At 36.6% G+C, this 21652-nt stretch overlaps 1 protein-coding gene across 3 annotated transcripts in view; it reads left to right on the top strand.

Annotated features, from left to right (window-relative positions):
- Nucleotides 1-21652, top strand: part of LOC121856015 (rac GTPase-activating protein 1-like) — a 147771-nt gene that overhangs the window by 55686 nt on the left and 70433 nt on the right. For all 3 annotated transcript variants that reach the window (XM_042351251.1, XM_042351250.1, XM_042351252.1), the window contains exons 5-7: nt 4742-4896; nt 7279-7393; nt 19811-19947. In XM_042351251.1, the coding sequence (XP_042207185.1) occupies nt 4742-4896; nt 7279-7393; nt 19811-19947 (407 nt within the window). The remainder of the gene's footprint in view (nt 1-4741; nt 4897-7278; nt 7394-19810; nt 19948-21652) is intronic.

Below are 21652 nucleotides of genomic sequence, written 5' to 3'. Positions count from 1 at the left end.
CCTCCGCTTCACTACTCGCCACACACGCATTCTACCACCTCCACCCATCGGTGAGTACCAATACAAACTTAATAGTTGTATATGTATGCATTATTTTCTATAGAAATGGCAATGAATTTTTGTACAGGAAAGCCTCCGATAACGACGGTTCTACTAACAATGATTCATATTTAAGACCCTGGTTAATTTAGGGGGGTGTGGTGACAGTGACGTGTTTGACAGTTGGGGCCGGAGGTCTAGTGAAGTACTTATTTGTTTATTTATGTCCTTTAGTTTGAGTTTTTGTTTTTTGTTTATAAAACGTGGGGAAGCACAAGGCTATTTTTGCAATCCACACAAAATAAAAGTATCCCCTACAATATCCACTTAAAATGTCGCAATAAAACCAAATTTTCACTTCGAATAGAGGGCCCAACATTTACATAAACATAATATCTATAATGTGCAGTGAAGATTTACCTTAATCTGAAATGGTGGTGGAGCATGATAATGGTGGAGAACTTGATAACACGAGTTGGCGTAAGCAAAAACGTCTAGTTCGTCATCGTCCCCTGGTTTGTTACATTTTCTACCACTGTCGTAGGACCCTTTCCATTTACTAGTGGACATTTTGAAAACTAGCACTCGGAATTTCAGAAAGTAACTCGGATGGCTTTGTAAGCTCTGAAGCTTAACCCATATGCTGGACACGTTCAGCCTGAACAACTCAAATATGAGAACTAACAACTAAGGTAGTAACTAGAAGGATCAGTCAGCTCAGTAGGTCACGTAAACATGTGAAGAGGTGAGGTCACTGATGAGGTGAGGTCATGACAAGGTGAGGTCACTGAGCCAGCATTTTCATTGTGAAATTTGAAAATCTGCTAGACTTCTCTTCAAAATCCACTAGATGAGGAATTAATACGTGTTTTACAAAATTCGGCCAAATAGTTTGGCCGTGACCATCCACTTTTCCACGGCCAGACGAAGTTTTTTTACGGCCAAATTAGATAAATTTGGCCGTGGAAACAGCCATCTGGCAACCCTGGTTGTCGCTGTGCAGCTGTGGCGCTCACGCATGCGCACATTCACTTAAAAGCCCGCTAAATTAAAAAAAAAGTGAGTTTTCGAAAAGTCCGGATTCTCGGGTGGTCCGGATTTCTGGCATCCGGATTTTTGGACTTTTACTGTAAAATTAATTAAAAACTAAAAACAACACAGAAAAGTTATTATGTTCTACAGCTTCAACTAGAGTTGAGCATACGTCATCCGTTTAAAAACACACACAACAACATTGGCTGTCCTTATGTTTTCAACTTTACCACCACTGGTGGGTAGAATTTTTGTTTTAAATTCAGAAACATTAATTAAAATATATATGAACAGTAAATAAGTGTTCCTTTCATATTCTTAGGTATAGTAATGACGATATGTTTTCACATGTGCGCACTTAGATACGTGAGCTCACTTTTTTCTTAGCCATTAATCGTTAGCTACTTATATAGTTCCATTTATTAACATTAGATAACATTACTTAAAACAACCATATTAATTTTTTTACATTAATTTTACAACAGCTACAACCAGGGTCCTTTTTTCTTCAGTTTTATATGTAGATCCAGTCAGTCACTGGTTTTGTAATCAACGAAAACAATGCTGTCTCGTCTCCTCGTGTGTTTTATTATTCTACATATTATTCATGAGTTGTATTGTTCATTTTGCACGCACAAAAATTAATCAAATCCAAAAGACATTAAGTAATAAACAATAATGAATCTTTTGTACATAAGAGAAATGACACTGTTAACACGATTTGTGCTCGTCTAAACGTTGGCGGGTCGCTCAAACCCGTCGAAACTCAAGTGTCCGCCTTCAAAATTTTAAATTGCGTAGTGTTTTTTTTTTTGTGTCCAAAAAAAAAAAAAGTGAATTAAAAATTCCCAAAATTTGAGAATCTACTGTACAACATTTAACCCTTCAATATATCTTCAAAGAGACCACGAAGCAGTGAAAGTGGCGTTAGTGCTTCCAAGCGTAAGCACAAGTCACTATCTTTCCAGGAAAAGGGTGAATTTCCATGGTCCGGCACCGGTCAGGTCATGAGGTTGCCGGACTAGAGAGGTACAACCTGTACTAGAAAATATATATATAAAAAAAATTTATTCAATCCAAAAAGTCTGATTTTTTTTTTTTATCACCAACCATGTTTTCACTTAACATTGTTTCACTTAGTCATGGTTTTCAGGAACCTAAGAAGGACATTAATGGGGTAATTGGTGTATATCTTATGGTAGAGAACTGCTATATCCGTGGCCATTTTGGCCCCACTCGAGATCACACAGACAACTGGGTCACAATTGAACATCACCTTGTGCACGGTAGTAAAGAAATTTTTTGCTAGAAGGATAAGTACTATTCTCTCTCTTCACCTGATCTCTTAATTGCATTTCTAGTGACTTTTCCGTTGCTGATAGTATAAATTCCGTTGTTTATATCTTCATTGATTGTTAGAATGGTAGTTTATTGGTCTTTAGTGCTTGGGTACATAGATGAAATGATATGAAAGAAGACGTGATTGGTTACAGACATGAAGAAATGCTTGTGATTGGTTATCTTCCACTTTTCTCGTTTGTTCTGTGATTGGATATTTAAAACTATTGTTTTGGGCATGTAACAAGCAGCAAGTTTTTTTTTTTTTTTTATTGTATTGGAGTAAAAGTGTTAGAAAACCATACTTAAGTAAAAGTACTAAAAATTTTAGTTCTTTTTAAAAAGTAAATACCCAAATACTGTACTCAACTAAATTTTATTTCTTCACTTTACAACTCTGTTAGTGGGTCATGTTACTGACCTGATCTGATGCAATATCAGGTCACCCATTGTTACGTGGGGGATTAGTGGGTGTGTCTTGAATAAAAATGAAAGGTAAGATGTTCCAGTGTTTCCCACTTGTTGAATGTACTGTATAGTATACGTCTAGCATGGGCAACCTTTCTTCGGTCATGGGCTGCATTGCGATTTAGGTACAGTAATTTTCTGCTGGCCAACTCACCAGAATTTATATCCTACCTAACCCAAATGTAATGTTAATATTGTATTAGCATGGACAGTGAAACAGTTTATCATTACATCCACATAACGATATTTTCAGTTAACAATCACAATCTTTTTCCCAGTTATGAAACAAATCCATCAAAATATTTTTTTAAGTAAAATGTTAATGTTTCTTGGCATTTAACAGAAAATGAGTGAAGCAGTCTGTGAATACATTGTGGGTGGAGGAACATGGCAAACAAAGTGAGCCCACATTATCATGGGCATTTTGAGGCTATTTTGAAGCCATGTGCACTTGATATTGGGAGATATTCTGAGGTCAATAGTAATTACTTTTTACAATAAAAAATTGCATGAGTACAATGCTGCATAAAGGAAAGGGTACATGTATTGGAATTTCCTGATGAAAAGGAAGAGGTACTATGGAGAAAGTCTATCAACAGGGAAGAGACCTTTACCTTTGACCCATGTGACCCAGTTGGACTTACCCAACGTTAGTATAACCCCCCCCCCCCCCACTGCCCCATGGGGATAAAAAAAAATCAACTTTAAAAAATAAAAAAGTGGCGGGAATAGGCGGATGTTCTGAAACGTCACCCGGGGCCTAAGGGTTAATTCCCAAATGACCAACTCCCACATAGCAGCTAATCCATCAAGCAGACTGTGTCGAACTTGGCCCGTATACTTGGACAAATTAAAATTTTATTTTGTTGACTATTTATACTTTTTTCACTGATGCGTTTTCGTTATTACTTACTTTTAGATGATGAAACAGCAATGAATTGTGTGTGAAGATTACTCTTTTAATAAATATTGCTTTACTCACCATAAGCTGGCAGCATCTACCTGAACCGTGGGCCACATTAAATATACTTTCTCAATCACTCGACAGGCCAGCACAAAGACATGGTTTGGACCGCATGTGGCCAATGGACCGCAGGTTGCCCATGCCTGGTATACGTAACTGTAATCACTTTTTACATTCTTAACACTGTATTCTTGGCTGATTTTGTTCTGGTACAGTAGTGTACAGCACTGTACAACACAAATTGAACACAAAAACTGCAGCTAGCAAGGGAACAACCTTCTACAATGGCAGCAGAATATGAACTAAGCAGTCCAAATAGCAGGGCCACCTACGTGCTTGGCATGTGGGGATGGGTTGGAGCATGACGCAATCTCTCGGAATGCCCTGAAAATTTATTCCAGGCCCAGAAATGAAAATTTTGTTGAGATTTTTCAGAATTTTTCTTGGAATTTTCTGAAAATGCACCTGGTTCTCAACCTCGGAATTTGTTCCATTACCCAGAATTTTGAATTTTTCTGGAAAATTCCAAGTAAATTGCAATTCCAGCTATTGCAGAGTTCCAGTTAAAAGAGGTTCCGGGTAACCATGACTCCCATGTGAAGGTCAGATGCCTTTCCCCGAATTTAAAGATAGAAAGCTGAAATTTATTTGGTAGGTGCCTTTCCCCTTTACCATGGTGAGTGGTAAGTGCCTGTTCATATATAATATCAGAACAAAACTTTGTGAATGCCCTGTGATGTTCACTCGGCTATACACTACTGTATATAGTTTTTGTGTGTTCCAAAATTCTTAAGATTTTGTAAATGAAGGTGTGTTTTGAAATGCCACAATATAAGACATTAGACTGAAGAGTTTTGGGATTAATCAGTATGACAATACAGGCACACCTTTATATTACAGATACTATCCTGGATGTATCACAGATGGACATCACTGAGGAAGATGAGCTGGAGCAGTCACGTCTCAGGTCAGGCAAGATTGTTAAGCGAAAATCTTCACCAGAACGTCTTGAAAAGTCTGGTCAAAAGAGACGGTCAAGTAAAAAAAGTGAAGGTGTAAGTATGACAAAAAAGTTTGATCGTTTTTTTTTTTCGATTTTTTTGGTCAAAATTTAGCTGAGAGATTGCAGTGTTTATCAAATATATTAATTTTTTTTAGATAATTGTTTTGCACCTTAACAGTTATTTTTTAAAAGAAGCCCATCATTTATACATTCTCTGCTGCCAATGGGTCGATGACCTGTGCCCGGGTGGGCTATTCCACGTACAAAAAAAAAAAGTTCTCTCTCTCTCTCTCTCTCTCTCTCTCTCTCTCTCTCTCTCTCTCTCTCTCTCTCTCTCTCTCTCTCTCTCTCTCTCTCTCTCTCTCTCTCTCTCGCTCTCTCTCTCTCTCTCTCTCTCTCTCTCTCTCTCTCTCTCTCTCTCTCTCTCTCTCTCTCTCTCTCTCTCTCTCTCTCTCTCTCTCTCTCTCTCTCTCTCTCTCTCTCTCTCTCTCTCTCTCTCTCTCTCTCTCTCTCTCTCTCTCTCTCTCTCTCTCTCTCTCTCTCTCTCTCTCTCTCTCTCTCTCTCTCTCTCTCTCTCTCTCTCTCTCTCTCTCTCTCTCTCTCTCTCTCTCTCTCTCTCTCTCTCTCTCTCTCTCTCTCTCTCTCTCTCTCTCTCTCTCTCTCTCTCTCTCTCTCTCTCTCTCTCTCTCTCTCTCTCTCTCTCTCTCTCTCTCTCTCTCTCTCTCTCTCTCTCTCTCTCTCTCTCTCTCTCTCTCTCTCTCTCTCTCTCTCTCTCTCTCTCTCTCTCTCTCTCTCTCTCTCTCTCTCTCTCTCTCTCTCTCTCTCTCTCTCTCTCTCTCTCTCTCTCTCTCTCTCTCTCTCTCTCTCTCTCTCTCTCTCTCTCTCTCTCTCTCTCTCTCTCTCTCTCTCTCTCTCTCTCTCTCTCTCTCTCTCTCTCTCTCTCTCTCTCTCTCTCTCTCTCTCTCTCTCTCTCTCTCTCTCTCTCTCTCTCTCTCTCTCTCTCTCTCTCTCTCTCTCTCTCTCTCTCTCTCTCTCTCTCTCTCTCTCTCTCTCTCTCTCTCTCTCTCTCTCTCTCTCTCTCTCTCTCTCTCTCTCTCTCTCTCTCTCTCTCTCTCTCTCTCTCTCTCTCTCTCTCTCTCTCTCTCTCTCTCTCTCTCTCTCTCTCTCTCTCTCTCTCTCTCTCTCTCTCTCTCTCTCTCTCTCTCTCTCTCTCTCTCTCTCTCTCTCTCTCTCTCTCTCTCTCTCTCTCTCTCTCTCTCTCTCTCTCTCTCTCTCTCTCTCTCTCTCTCTCTCTCTCTCTCTCTCTCTCTCTCTCTCTCTCTCTCTCTCTCTCTCTCTCACTCTGAACACAATCTGTTCCAGCAGGGTTGTTTGTTAACCGAAACCATTGTTTCAATGGGTTTTTGGGTAATTGGTTCCAGCTTACCGAAAATTGCCTAAATTCAACAAAAATGGTAGAAAAGTTCACTTACTTTGATGTGTGTATGTAGAAGGCTCCTGGATGATGGGGGTGGAGGAGAAGGAAGAAGAGAAGGCATTGGGGTGGAAGAGAAGTCACCCCATGGCACCATTTCACCCATAAAAGTTTAGTTCTCTTGGTGTATTTCAAGATTATTTTCTTTAAATCAACACTGCACTTTATTATATATTGTCAATATGTAAAAATATTTCAAAATAACCAATAATTTGCTTGGAAACAGAAAAAAGCGTTCAAAAGATGTTACAGTAATCGCTTTTCGAATGGTTTTCAGTTAATAAAACTGTTGCATCACAAGTGAATTAGGATAGAATATTATTGTAATACAACCGTTTTTAACTGAAAACCATTCGAAAAGCGATTACGGTAACATTTTTTGAACGAAAGAAAGCGAAAGTCATTGCTTCCGTCACTTTCCAGAAATAAATAGTAGTTTTGCTGAAACATAATGTATTTCAATGTAAATTAGGATAAACTATATGAAAACATAAAAATTTACCTAACCTTCCGATGTTCAAGATATATTACTCGTTTTTTTTATAGTTTTCGGTTAAAATACTCTTATATTAGTGATATTCTATTCATACTGTGCTTGATATAATACATTCACGGAAATGTAATATTTTTGCAACTACAATGCTGATGTCAACACAAGCGTGGTTACAGCGAGACTGAGTGAGGGAGAGCTATGTGTGTGAGGTTGCGGGAGCGGGCGGTGTCCCGTGTTCGGTGCCGTGCGCGAGTTGAATGGCGCGCGATTTGAATGTACTTCAATATTCAATGTACAGAATATTCCTCCGGCGGGGCAATCCGCGTATTTGCAAATCCGTGTATGCTAAACCCGCATATGTTAAGGGCCGACTGTATAATTTTTATAATTCTTACCTGACATTTGTTTTCCACATTTTCCAGAAAAAATTGGAGTTTGTAAAGTGTACCTGTATTTGCTCACTACAGGAAAGGCACTGTCATGAGGTGAAGACACAGGTGACATATTACACTTCAGGCGATGAGTTGAAAAAGGTTCAAACTGAGGTTAAACTTCAGCCATCTACTCCTTTGTGCTCTACAGGTTGGTGTCATTTTTATTGCATCTGTATCTGTATAATTGTCTTGGATTTATTATTGTTGTTATTTATTTTATTTTTTAAAGGTACAGTACTCCCTCTTTATCGACGGGGGTTACGTTCTGTAAACGGCCGTCGATAAAGAAACCGTCGATACCGTGATGGTTACGTAATTTTTCTAACTATTATTAGCATATGTTGAATAAATGTACCTTTAAGCATTAATGCGTTTCCTTTACGCATAACCTTAAATAATAGTGTATAAATAATAATATAATAAGTGGACAAAAATACTAGCAAACTTACGATTTCATTTATTGAAGTGAACATCGGTCCTTACAGTAAACAAAACAGTGTACAGTACAGTAAAAGTCCAAAAATCCGGCTGCCCAAGGCAAATTGTTTACCATTTATTATTACAACACTTTACACTGAAACGCGGGTAGTTTCAACAAAAATATTGTATATTTCCATTCAAGTATTTATTCAAGTCAATTAGGAGGGAATATTATTGTAATACAACAGTTTTTTAACTAAACCATTTGAAAAGTGATTACGGTAACATCTTTTGAACGAAAGAAAGTGAGTCATTGTTTTCGTCACGATTTGATCCCACTTTCCACTTTAATACGTACGTCATTTCAACAAAAATATTACATTTCCGTGAATGTATTATATCAAGCACAGTATGAATAGAATATCATTGTAATATAACAGAATTTTAACCGAAAACTATTAAAAAAACGAGTAACATCTCAAGAACATCGGAAGCTTAGGTAAAGTCTTTTGTTTTCGACATGTATTTTATCCTATTTTACATTGAAATACATCACGTTTCAGCAAAACTACTATTTATTTCCGAGAATATATTCATTCAGGCGCAGTTTAGGTAAAATATACGTGTGATGTAATAATTTTTTAACTGAAAACGATTCGAAAAACACGTAGCCTCTAGCCCTGTTCAAGGAGAGGACTGGGAGAAGCTGTTTGGTGCTGCAGACGATGACAAGGAAAATGATTTTGATGGATTTTAATGAAAATATTCAGAAATATGGTATCGTAATATTTATTCAAGTCAATTAGGATATTATTGTAATACAATACAACAGTTTTTAACTAAACCATTCGAAAAGTGATTACGGTAACATCTTTTGAACGAAAGAAAGCGCAAGTCATTGTTTTCGTCACGATTTGATCCCACTTTCCACTGTAATACATACGTCATTTCAACAAAAATATTACATTTCCGTGAATGTATTATATCAAGCACAGTATGAATAGAATATCATTGTAATATAACAGAATTTTAACCGAAAACTATTAAAAAAACGAGTAACATCTCAAGAACATTGGAAGGTTAGGTAAAGTCTTTTGTTTTCGTCATGTATTTTATCCTATTTTACATTGAAATACATCACGTTTCAGCAAAACTACTATTTATTTCCGAGAATATATTCATTCAAGCGCAGTTTAGGTAAAATATACGTGTGATGTAATAATTTTTTAACTGAAAACGATTCGAAAAACACGTAGCCTCTAGCCCTGTTCAAGGAGAGGACTGGGAGAAGCTGTTTGGTGCCAAAATAAAAATCCGGCTAAATAATCCGTCGATAATCGAAACCGTCGATAAAAAATCCGTCGATAAAGAGGGAGTACTGTACTGTATTATATTGATAATTTTTTCCGTAAGACTTCAAATTGTCACTCTATTTTTCTTAACAATTGATATACACTGTACCCTTGTTAGTTTGACAAAAAAGGGGGCTCTGGATCACTTGAATTTCCGAAAGATCCGAATTAACTGAGTTTGGAATATTTTGACATTCAACAATTTCCAAATTTTTGTGTTCGATTGTTTGTTCGTTTTCTGTTGAGTTTTTGCACCTGGTCATGCCTTGGCTGCCACAAAATAATCTATTTATAATTTTAAAATTAATTGATATATGAGCGATGATTTGGCTAGTTTTGCACTTCGATAACTTATCAGTGAATAAACCAGGGCATATGGAGATGCATTATACACTACAATAATATTTCTTAAGTTCTGATAATATCATTTACAACAACGGTGCTTGAGAGATAGTGAGTGCTGGCAACATTATTAGGGAAATGGGTCAGCTGGGCTGATCAGCTGTTACCGCTCTGTAAACAAGTGACTGAGAATATATTATGGTGCAATAGCACCTCTGGGATTGAGTGGGATTTTTTTGATGAAAAATATTTTTTGATCAGGTTTTATTAACCAGGCACCAAATTAACTGAATAATATGGGAATTATGGTGAATTGCATACTGTCAATATAAAGGGATGGTGAGCTGCTGAGCAGGAGGTGGTGAGTTGTCCTCCCTCCTTTCCCCCGCCATTTTCTCTTCCCGGCTACACACGGAATGTAGTTTTGTATAGTTCACTAAGTCCCCGTTGAACGTTAATCTTTTGAACGAATCCCCAATATAACAAAAGCAAGTTTTTCTACCCATTTGTCGATTAACGAAGAACGTTCTACTATTACAAAACGTAAGTCACCCCCACCTTTCTCACCACCAGCTCCTTGATCACCACCATTACCTCTATTATCACCACCTAAATCATAATTTCACCTTCCATCCCTCTCACCCACTGCTCTCACTGACACTGTCTCTCTCACTCATTCTAATATGACTGTTATTCATGATATACAGAACAATATTGTACAGTACTGTGCATTGTGTATTTGTTATTCTCACTCCATAATTAGAAATTTATTTAACGTAATGTAGAAGGAATATGACGTTCATTTATACTTATTCTCAATTTTGTGGGTAGACATCAGCTGTTCAATTGTCTGGCAGTGCTGCAGCCGGTGTAACCAAACAAACCGATTGACGCATGATCACCACCACTACCTCCGTTATCACCACCTAAATCACAATTTCAGTGATGCAGAGATGGATTTGCTTTAGCCAGAGCAGATCAGCACGACATCCATTGCCTCCCACCCACTTCCCACCTTCCTCCTCCCACTGCATCTCACCGACACTGCCTCTCTCATTCTGTTATGACTCATTGATGATACAGTGGTACCCCGATTTACGATTTACGCGGTCAATTGAACCCACAGGGTACCGCGGAAAGTGAACAACAGAACATATGGGATTAATTCCAATAGAGACTGGCCCTACCCCCAAACTCCACTTTTTCCAACACAATACCTATGTTGTAGTAAAAATAACATCTAAATTTTATGATGGTATGCTCACACAATTAATATTTAAGAGAAATACAGTCGCTAGGTTAGTGTCCATTCAAATAATGGACTCAAATCCCGCCCCTCTCTTCCCAGCTCACTAGCTCCTACGTCTCTGAGAAATGTTTGGGTGAAACCACTAGATTTTAACGTTTAGTAATAAATAATACCTCAGACTAAAGTTAGGATAATATAATTGACATTTCTGGATTCCTTTCAGGTCAGGGAATATTTTGAATGTAAACTTCATATATTTTGCACAAAAGATAAAATATTTGCTTTGTGTAAACCAAATTATTACATTAGATCTAAAATTTGTATGTCTAATGCAAAATCCATGATGTTTATATTCAAAATGATCATCATATTGTAAGAATTCCAGCAATGTAGATTATATTCTGGCCGAGTAATTTGTATGAATTTTATGAGCTAAAACAAATATCTTCAGGTAATAAAAAAAAAATATTCTTCACGACACTATCTGTCAATCAAAGTACCCCACCTTGCCTCCCCTCCCCCTCACACTCACGCCAGCTGGGTCGGTTGGTTCCAACCCTCCCCCCCACCCCCCACCTTCCCTCCCTACCAGAGAAATGTTTGGGTGAAAAAAATAGATTTTAACTTTTAGTAATAAATAATACCTCAGACTAAAGTTAGGATAATATAATTGACATTTCTGGATTCCTTGCAGGTCAGGGAATATTTTGAATGTAAACTTCATATATTTTGCACAAAAGATAAAATATTTGCTTTGTGTAAACCAAATTATTACATTAGATCTAAAATTTGTATGTCTAATGCAAAATCCATGATGTTTATATTCAAAATGATCATCATATTGTAAGAATTCCAGCAATGTAAATTATATTTTGGCAGGGTAATTTGTATGAATTTTATGAGCTAAATAAAAAAAAAATTATACCTCACTGCCTACAGTATATGAGTAGATGCACATGAAAGTGAAAGTCCGGTTCTGGCAAGGTACCGCGTAAATGAGAAATCGCAAATAAAATCAGCGGTGAAACCGTGTAAAGCAGGGTAATACTGTACAATATTGTACAACAAAAATTACTGTGTTGCCAAACCAGTAAATAAAATCCAAATGAAAGTTAACACAGTCGCCATTTGCATACACTCCCTGGTTCGCCATAGTAACAGAAACCAGCTGGGACTCAACCTCTGCCATCTCCCTGGCAACGCTCCTCCCCCCCCCCCACCCAGTTCCTGGTTACACTCTGTGCCCTTCCCCCCTCCCTTCATTGAGCCAGCTAACTCATGTGTAAAGAAATATATGTGTTTGCTCTTAGGACAAATAATTCTTTTCCCTTTTTTACAATATGTATGTTGGATGGTGTGTGCATGTAACTGAGTAAAAAATAAAATGAAAGTTAAGTATATCTACCCAAAAATATGAGTTGAAAAACAACCGTAACACCTCACATCTTGTCCCAGTAGCCTGGTGGTTACAGTGATGAGTTTAACATAGCTACAATGCCATGATTAATCACTATTCTATCAGTAAACACTAATAATAACAGTTAATCCAGTGAAATATGGTAGAGAGCGAGGAGAGTTACAACTGCAGACGACACTCAACTAGGGGTCACTCCTCCCTTACCTGCTCCCGCTGCCAAGTGTAGCCAGGCGTACGTATGGGAGAAATACTCGTACATATCTTGTATGTAGTCTAATTTGAAAATGGTGACGGGCACAGTGATAAACAAATTATATAAACCATGTATTTACCTATGATAACATAATATGAAAATTGTGTCATTACTAGAGTGAGTGAATTAATATTCACACGAACAACAATTGACAACTCTGTTTATGTACCTTTATGTTGTACTTGTTTTATTGTTTTAATCTGCAGTATTTTGATGTGTTGCAAATTATTTTGTCACTGAGCTTAGTACAGAAACACATCCCCCTTTAATACGTCAATTTATGGGAAAAATAATTTCGATGAACGTAACCACCTAACAAAAAGCGTTATAGTGGAACCTAACCCTTTTGTTCAACAGGGACTTGCTGTATCTTAATATAATTCATATTCTGTTCCTGTAATCTTTTTCATAATATACAGTAATATCTCTGTTAGCCAGAATCCCTCTTTACCGAAACTCTCCAATAGCTGTAATTGAAATTTGCTCAGAAGTTTTCTGGAAAAGTTTTCAATTATGGGTTGAAAATCAGGTGCATTTTCTGAAAAATTAAAGAAAATTTGCGGAATATCACATAAAATTTTATTTCTGGATTTGGGTCATTCCAAAAGATTGCATCATGCTTCAACACTTCCCTATGTGCCAGGCATTGGCTGGCCTTGCTGTTTGGTTAAGCTTAGTTCATATTCTTCTGCCATTGTAGAAGGTTGATCCCTTGCTAGCTACTGTTTTTGTGTACACTTTGTGTTGTGCAGTGCTGTACATTACTATACCAGTCCAAAATCACAAATGAATACATTATTTAAAGCACTGTTAAGAATGTAAAAGGGGAGATCAGTTACGTATACTGTAAAGTCTCAACTAACAGCGGTAATGTGTCCTCAATATTGCAGTGTAAGGTGAATCATCGTATCGGGAATCATTAATTACCATTAAAATAAAACAATAATAATGAAATGCATTCACCAGTGTGACCTTTTCATAACTTTTGTGTGGCTTTACCCCAAAAAAAACAATACAATTAATGAAAAATGAAAATTATATTCTTTAAATAATGTTTATGAATGCACCTTATACAATATAAATCAATAATAATATCACACAAGATGAGATGGGATGCCATTGTTGTTGTCAGTGTTTACACCCATAATGTCAGTAATCCATCTGAAACTGAAGAAAATAAGAACCTGGTTGTTGTTAAAAATGCAAAAATATTCAAGAGACCAACAAACTCGATGTTTACTCCACTGTAAACAAAGTTAAACTGAGAAGTGTTGGCGGGCGACTCGATATGCTGATGGGCGCACAAAACTTTTACCCTGTACTGTTTATATTATCAATATGTTAACTACCTGGTAAATTTCAGAATGACCAATAATTATAATATAAAAAATGCAAAAATATTCAAGATTACAACTTTCTTGATATTTACTCCACTGGAAACAAATGTAAACATAGAACAGATTATTGTATTAGCAGACTAGCCGATCAGCTGAAGCTCACAACAAGGCGTGTTTCTCGTAAGGCTGTCGTTAATAGAAGTTGTACTCGTTAATAGAACTGAAAATCTGTGTGGGAGCTAATTAGTGAACTGAAATCTGGTAAATTGAGCCACCTGTATATATATATATATATATATATATATATATATATATATATATATATATATATATATATATATATATATATATATATATATATATATATATATATATATATATATATATATATATATATATATATATATATATATATATATATTATATATATATATATATATATATATATATATATATATATATATATATATATATATATATATATATATATATATATATATATATATATATATATATAGAGCTTACGACTCGTGGACTTCGACCGTCGGGACTTCGACCACCTCAGATATAGATAAAAAAAAAAAAAAAAAAAAAAATTTTTTAAATGACACACGCATTTTCTATACGAAACGTTTCCAGTTAATGTAGTCTCCATGTATAATTAGAAAATTATCGGGCCAAATGTGCATTCAGCTGACTACATTATAGGTTAAGTGCTCAGTCACGCGTATCCATTCCTTATTTATTACTTTCACTGTACTGTATCCATTCATCATTATTCATTACTTTTACTGTACTGTATTTCATTGTAGATTTTTATTAAATTTTTTATTTTTATTTTTATTTTTTATTTATTTTTTTTATCTATGTCGGACTTACGACCATGGGACTGGACCTGGATTTGGGTCCTAACCCGTCGTAAGTCGAGATGCAAGTGTGTGTGTATATATATATATATATATATATATATATATATATATATATATATATATATATATATATATATATATATATATATATATATATATATATATATGCGTAAGTAAATAATGAAAAAAATAATACATAGAAAATCTAAAATGAAATACAGTACAGTAAAAGTAATCAACAATAAAGAATGGATACAGTGTTACTGTGCATTTACCTTTAATGTAGTCAGCTGAATGAACACTGGGCCCCATAATTTTTTAATTATGCATGGAGACTACATTAATTGGATGAAGCAGAGGAGGAGACAGGGCTGAGTGGTTCATCAATGTCGCTTTCTTCAAACAGGTTAACATACAGGGGATACTTGCTTGTCGAAGGTATTGGATCATCTTTAGGGAGTGAAAAGGCAGCACTGGTGGGGAGTGAGGAGACAGCAATGGGGGACTTCTTAAGATATACTGTATGTCCAATCTAGACTGCACAGTTTGCCTTTTCTTTTCATTGTAAATCTCCCTGTTGCAAGCGAGTGCATCTTGGATCATTCTGTCAACTTTTGTAAAACGCTCAACATTTTGATCCATTCCGTCAAACATTTGCATCCCCTTATTAAAAGTAGCAAATGCCTCTGCCATTTGTTTCACTGAAATTTTTTTTTGGGGGTGTAGGTTCTTCTAGATTTTGACTTTTCTTCCTCTGCATTTTTCTGTGCTTCCAGTTTAACAAGATCCTCGTTACTTAGCTCTTCTGCTACACTTTCAACCAACTACTCAACATCTTCATTATCAATTTCTAACTCAAGCTGTTTACCCAACTCCACTATCTTGTCATTAATCTCAGAAATTACTTCACCTTCATTAAATCCTTTGAAACTGTTCACATTTCTTTTCAGGACTTTCTTCCATATTCCATTCATGCACTGACCTGTAACCTCGTCCCATGCTGCAGCTATGTTCTTTATACATTTCAAAATGTTGTAGTCCTTCCAAAACTCTCTGAGCGTTTTCTCACCTTCAGTAGCAGCAACAACCTGAGCGAAGATCGTACGTAAATAATACGCTTTAAAAGCAGCAATAGCACTTTGATCCATGGGTTGGATGACAGAGGTAGTGTTAGGTGGAATGTAGAGTACCTTAACATCAGGGTGCAGGTCATCCAGGTGTGGTGGGTGTCCCGGAGCATTATCTAAAATTAGTAAAATTTTGAACGCAATCTGTTGCAGACAATACTCCTTGGCTTGTGGAATGAAACAACTCAGGAACCAATCCTCAAACAGTACTAGGGTCTTCCATGCTTTCTTATTACTGCGATAAAACACTGGCAGTGTGTGCTTGCTGACATGTTTAAAAGCCCTTGGGTTCTCTGAATGATATATCATGGAGGGCTTTATCTTGAAACCTTGAATGCCTTGAATCCCGGCATGCTTTTCTTCTCTTTGTGGATGTATGTCCGTCCGTTCTGGAATGCGCTTCCAGAATAAGCCAGTTTCATCCACATTAAATATTTGCTCAGGCAAATAATTTCCCTCCACGATGACACGATTTAGCTCCTTAAAAGCATTGGCAGTACCCACATCAGCACTTGCTGCCTCTTCACTCACCTTTACACTGTGCAAACTGTAACGTTTCTTAAACCTTTGGAACCATCCATGACTTGCTGTGTAGGTTTGATCGCACTCATCTCCTGCCTGCTCTTTCAGGCTTTCAAAATGGCTTCTTGCCTTAGCCTGTAGGGTTAGAAGGCTTAAGGGTGCACGCTTTTGTATTTGGTCTTCCATCCATATCACAAGTAATTTTTCCATCTCGTGAATAGGACCTTTTCTTTTTTTTCGTTATTATTGTTCCTTATATAGGTGCTGATCCTTTCACTCCCTCACAAATTCGTTCCTTGTCCTTCAAAATGTCGATATCGTTAAGTGAGAGAAGCCAAGGTCGCTTGAAATGGTTGCTTCCGTTTTTCATTTTCATATTGCATTATCATCTTCATTTTCATCTCAAAAGTAATTGACTGTCTCCTTTTCTTTTGAGCACCACCAGCACTCGCACTTTTATGCTTTCCAGTCATTTTAAAGGGAATTAAAAACGAAAATATTGTCAGTACATAGCGTGATCACTACCGACAACAACGACAGCCAAACACCAATTGAGAGCGCCACGGCGTGGACGCTGTACACCACGCGACGCTCTCGTACGTGACGGAAACGTTTCGGTCCTAGAAAATACAAGTACAGTGGGGTATCCTATAACGAACGGATCTTACTACGAATATTCCTATAACGAACGGTTTTACCTATAAAATTGAGAATGCAATAATGAACGAAACTCCTACAACGAACATTATTTTATTTATTTTTTTTTTTTTTTACTTATTTATTGTTTTTTTATTACAGGTATTAATGATTGTCTTTATTTCAGGGGTTTAGATGCATATTTTTGCACTTTTTACAATTTTTACAATTTTATATATTTTTCAGTGGTTGTATTTGGGGGCCTGGAACGGATTAATCCTATAACGAACGAATGCTATAATGAACAAGGTTTTAGAACCAATTAGATTCGTTATAGCATACCCCACTGTACGTATGAAATTTTGGTTTACGAATTACATCCCATAAGGATCTTTAATTCGGTTAACTAACAAAACTTTGATTAACTAAATCCTTACGACAAACACGTTTTGGTGTGAGCTTCAGCTGATCGGCTAGTCCGCCAATACAGTAATCTGTTCTTTGTTTACTTTTGTTTCCAGTGGAGTAAATATCAAGAAGGTTGTGTTCTTGAATATTTTTGCATTTTTTATATTAAAATTATTGGTCATTCTAAAATTTAACCGTCCAAGCTCTGTCTACATCAAGTTTTTCAACTATTATTTTTGGCTCGATATATGTAACTTTATTCATTTATTGAAACTCATTTACATGCACACACTGTCCTAAGGGCAAAGCTGTACTGTACATGTAATGAAAATAATGAACAAAATGATTACTAAAATTTTTGTCTAGTGCAAATTATCACATGTTTACATTTAAATTAATCACTATCTTATAAGAATTCCAGCAATGTAAATTATATTCTCCCCGGCCACTTCTATGACATTTTATAAGCAAAAAAACAAAAACTCAATCTAAAGGACATAAATAAACAAATAAATACTTCACTAGACCTTCGTCCTAGCTGTCAAACATGTCAGTGTAACCCCCCCATCCCAGCAAGTGTTTGGTGGTTTTACAGTAGGCTTTAAGTTTTTATCTTATATAATACCACAGACTAAAGTTAGGAGAATATAATTTGCATTGCTGGAATCCTTGCAAGACAGCCAATAATTTGAATATAAACGTCATATATTTTGCACGAGATAAAAATTTTAGTACAGTGGGGTATGCTATAACGAACGTAATTGGTTCCAGAACCTCGTTCGTTATAGGATTAATCCGTTCCAGGCCCCCAAATACAACCACTTAACACTGAAAAAATTCTGTGGAAAATGTAAAAAATACGATACTTTATCTTACCTAAGTGTTATTCAGCATGCAGGTACCCCTAAACACTGGCACATCACTATCACTTCCACTGGGAGTCTTGGCTTTAAGGTCCTCAAACAATTGTCTGGCCTTCTCACAAATTATAGCTTCACTAATGTTACCACCTGCCATTTCTTTCTCCTTTATCCACACTAAGAGTAAATTTTCCATCTCTTCAATCACATTACACTTTGCTTTGCTAAGTCTAAAGATTCCCTTAGCCACTTGCACAGTTTTTAACTCTTCTTTATTCTTCAAAATCGTACATATAGTCGATTTAGCCATCCCATATTCATCACTAAGTTTCGCAATGCTTCTTCCATTCTCACGTTTCTTTATAATTTCTTTCTTAGTTTCAAGGGTTATTAGCTTTCTCACTCGCTTTGGACGATTCATTCTTACAATTGTATACTTGTATAACAAAATAGTTATACAAATAACGCGAATTTCCACATCAAAAGACGAAATTTCAACAATAACAGTGGTGCACTGGCTACACAATGAGACAAAGATGGCGCCTGACGCTCTTGTTCTGGGTCGCGGTACAACAATATTCATGCGCCAGGCGAAATAGTCCCGTATTCATCCGCGTTCGTTATAGGAATATTCGTAGTAGGATCCGTTCATTATAGCATACCCCACTGTACATTAGTATATTTAATAATGTAAAATTTTTTCAACTGTATTTTTGGGTAGATTTACATAAATTTCTGGGTGTCTATTTTTCTTCTCAACACGAGAAGTCTCACTTTTACGCTTGCCAGCCATTTTAAAGAGAATTACAAACAAAAATTTTATCAGTACACAGCGCGATCACTAACATTGGGACTCAAAAATACGTAATTTGAATTTTTTTTTGGTATGACTGCGGTGGTCGTATGTCCTGGTGGTCGTAAGTCAAATAGGTCGTAAGGCAAGGAGTACCTGTATTTATTTTTCCTATAGTATTGTATATGTGTACACACAAAACATATACAAATAAATAAAAATTGGAAAATCTTATCACAAATAATAAAATTTTTTTTATTAAATATGTGACTGTCTACCCTCAAGTCCTTGCTCTATTAATAAAGTACTGTAATAGAGCACGGACTTGAGGGTAGACTCACATTTTTAATAAATTTGTTTCTGGTTATTTGTGAGAGGATTTTCAAATTATTATTTATTTGTATGTGTTTTGTGTGCGTGTGTGTGTCGTCACACACGCACATATTTACAGTACTGTACAGGTAAAGGAAATTACTGTCTAGAACGAATGGCTCCCTGTCCCTGCCGGAAAAATGCCGACAACTTTAAAACTACCCACAGACATTCTTGGGTACATCCAGGGTGTCCTCTGCAAACTTGGGGGGCATACTTTAATAATCTCAGAGATAAACTTTACCACGATTTCTTCTCCTACCTATAGCCTTTCTTTGTCCAATAATATTCTTTAAATAAATATTTATCCATTTGAGGGTACTGTGTGTTGTGTGCGTGCATACGTGGGGTGTGCGTGTCATTCATACTGTACCATACAAGTTTATATAGGAAATTTGTCATTTTATGTATACTGTAGGTTATCTGGACCTCATCATGTAGGTTAAGTGTGCACTGAATGTTGTCTGGCAAAGTTTCCTTCACTGTCTGTTGTCATCTTCCTGGCATAATTTTTAGTTTTCCAGATCTTAATTCCAGTTTAATTAATAGAAAATTAGTGTGAGTTTTTAGAGATTTTGTAATATCCAAAGGCTCTTGTGTAATTTCAGATGAATCCTCAATGGAAGGGAGTCCAGCTAAAAGACCTCCAAGAGGTCTTGCACCTCAGCCTCCAATCACTCCAAGGACCAACAATGCCCATTCTATCTTCTCCCCTCAGTTACTCTCCAACCCCATTACACCACAGGTAAATAAATTTATAAATGTATATAGAGTAAAACCACTACAATTCACAATCATAAGGGCTCAGCACAGGTTGAAATACTGAGTTAGCCATTTTCTGCACCAACAGACTCCACACAATTTTCTACACCAACAGCCTCCATACACAATTTTCTACACCAACAGCCTCCATACACAATTTTCTACACCAACAGACTTCACACAATTAATTACACCAACAAACTTCACACAATTTTCTACACCAACAGACTCCACACAATTTTCTACACCAACAGACTTCACACAATTAATTACACCAACAAACTTCACACAATTTTCTACACCAACAGACTCCATACACAATTTATCATAGTTTTAGTTTTATCAGCTGCTTTTGCAAAGAGTATTTGTGTTAAACAACAGTGATTTAGGTCAGCCAGTGCTGAGCTAGTAATAATTAATGGGGTTGCAAGAAGAAATATTTTACCCCTTTAGCTCCAGGTTAGGGTGCTGGTGGCAGTAACTCCCACCCCCACCCCTCCGTGCAGGGGTAAATCGAGAAAAATCAACTTTTCCAAAAAAATTTTTAAACTTTTTAAAATGATAAAACAGTAAAAAATAAGTAAGAAAAACTATATATTAACCCTCTAGAAGCTTCCCTGGCCGTGCGTGAGGAGGGAGGGAGGGAGATAAGGATACTGTTGGTTTGACAGCTGATGCTTGTGGTCCCTCCACACTTAGCAGCTATTTTTAGCTCGTCTTTGTGTCCGAGGTGGCCAATAATGTACATATTTACTGATCTTAATACTTATTTGCTATAAATAATTAATTTATAATATTTTATTTGCATTATTTTTCATAAAAAGTGCTTGACAACACTCACCTGTCGGTCACCAGTCTGCCTGGCTGTCTTTGTGTTGGTTAGAGCAAATAATGCATAAAATAATTCCACAAATAAAAACATTTATATCATAATCATAGCATTGTTTTACAGTATTACTACCCTACAATACAACTACACTACTTTTAGCAATATTACTTTGATACAACATGATAAAATGGACAAATATAATGAAACAAACAAAATTAGGTAATTATGTTCAGGAAGCTTCCCTGTGGTCGAGGTGTGGCGTGACTGGCAAATAGTCACTCTGGAACCTGATAACCCACGCTGGGCATTTAAACAGTGGCAGGAATGGGCGGACGTTCTGGAATGTCACCCGGGGCCTAAGTGTTAAAGTCCCCATCCTGCATGAACATAGTTTATACTTAGACTATGCCATAATATTTGCCATGTCCTAATTTAAGTGTGTTAATAGAGGGTGCTGATGCAAAGCTTTTATGGAAGTAATAGTGGGTGCTGATACAACACTTTTAAGGAAGTAATAGTGGGTGCTGATACAACACTTTTAGGGAAGTATTAGTGGGTGCTGATGCAACACTTTTAGTGAAGTAATAGTGGGTGCTGATACAACACTTTTAGGGAAGTAATAGTGGGTGCTGATAAAACACTTTTAGTGAAGTATTAGTGGGTGCTGATACAACACTTTTAGTGAAGTAATTGTGGGTGCTGATGCAAAGCTTTAATGGAATAATAGTGGGTGCTGATGCAAAGCTTTTAGGGAAGTATTAGTGGGTGCTGATACAACACTTTTAGGGAAGTAATAGTGGGTGCTGATACAACACTTTTAGGGAAGTATTAGTGGGTGCTGATACAACACTTTTAGGGA

The sequence above is a fragment of the Homarus americanus genome, unplaced genomic scaffold (genome assembly GCF_018991925.1).
Source record: "Homarus americanus isolate GMGI-L3 unplaced genomic scaffold, GMGI_Hamer_2.0 scaffold19117, whole genome shotgun sequence".
Classification (NCBI taxonomy): Eukaryota; Metazoa; Arthropoda; class Malacostraca; order Decapoda; family Nephropidae; genus Homarus; species Homarus americanus.
The sequence above is the reverse complement of the archived record's forward strand: the minus strand, read 5'-3'. Positions and strand labels throughout refer to the sequence as shown.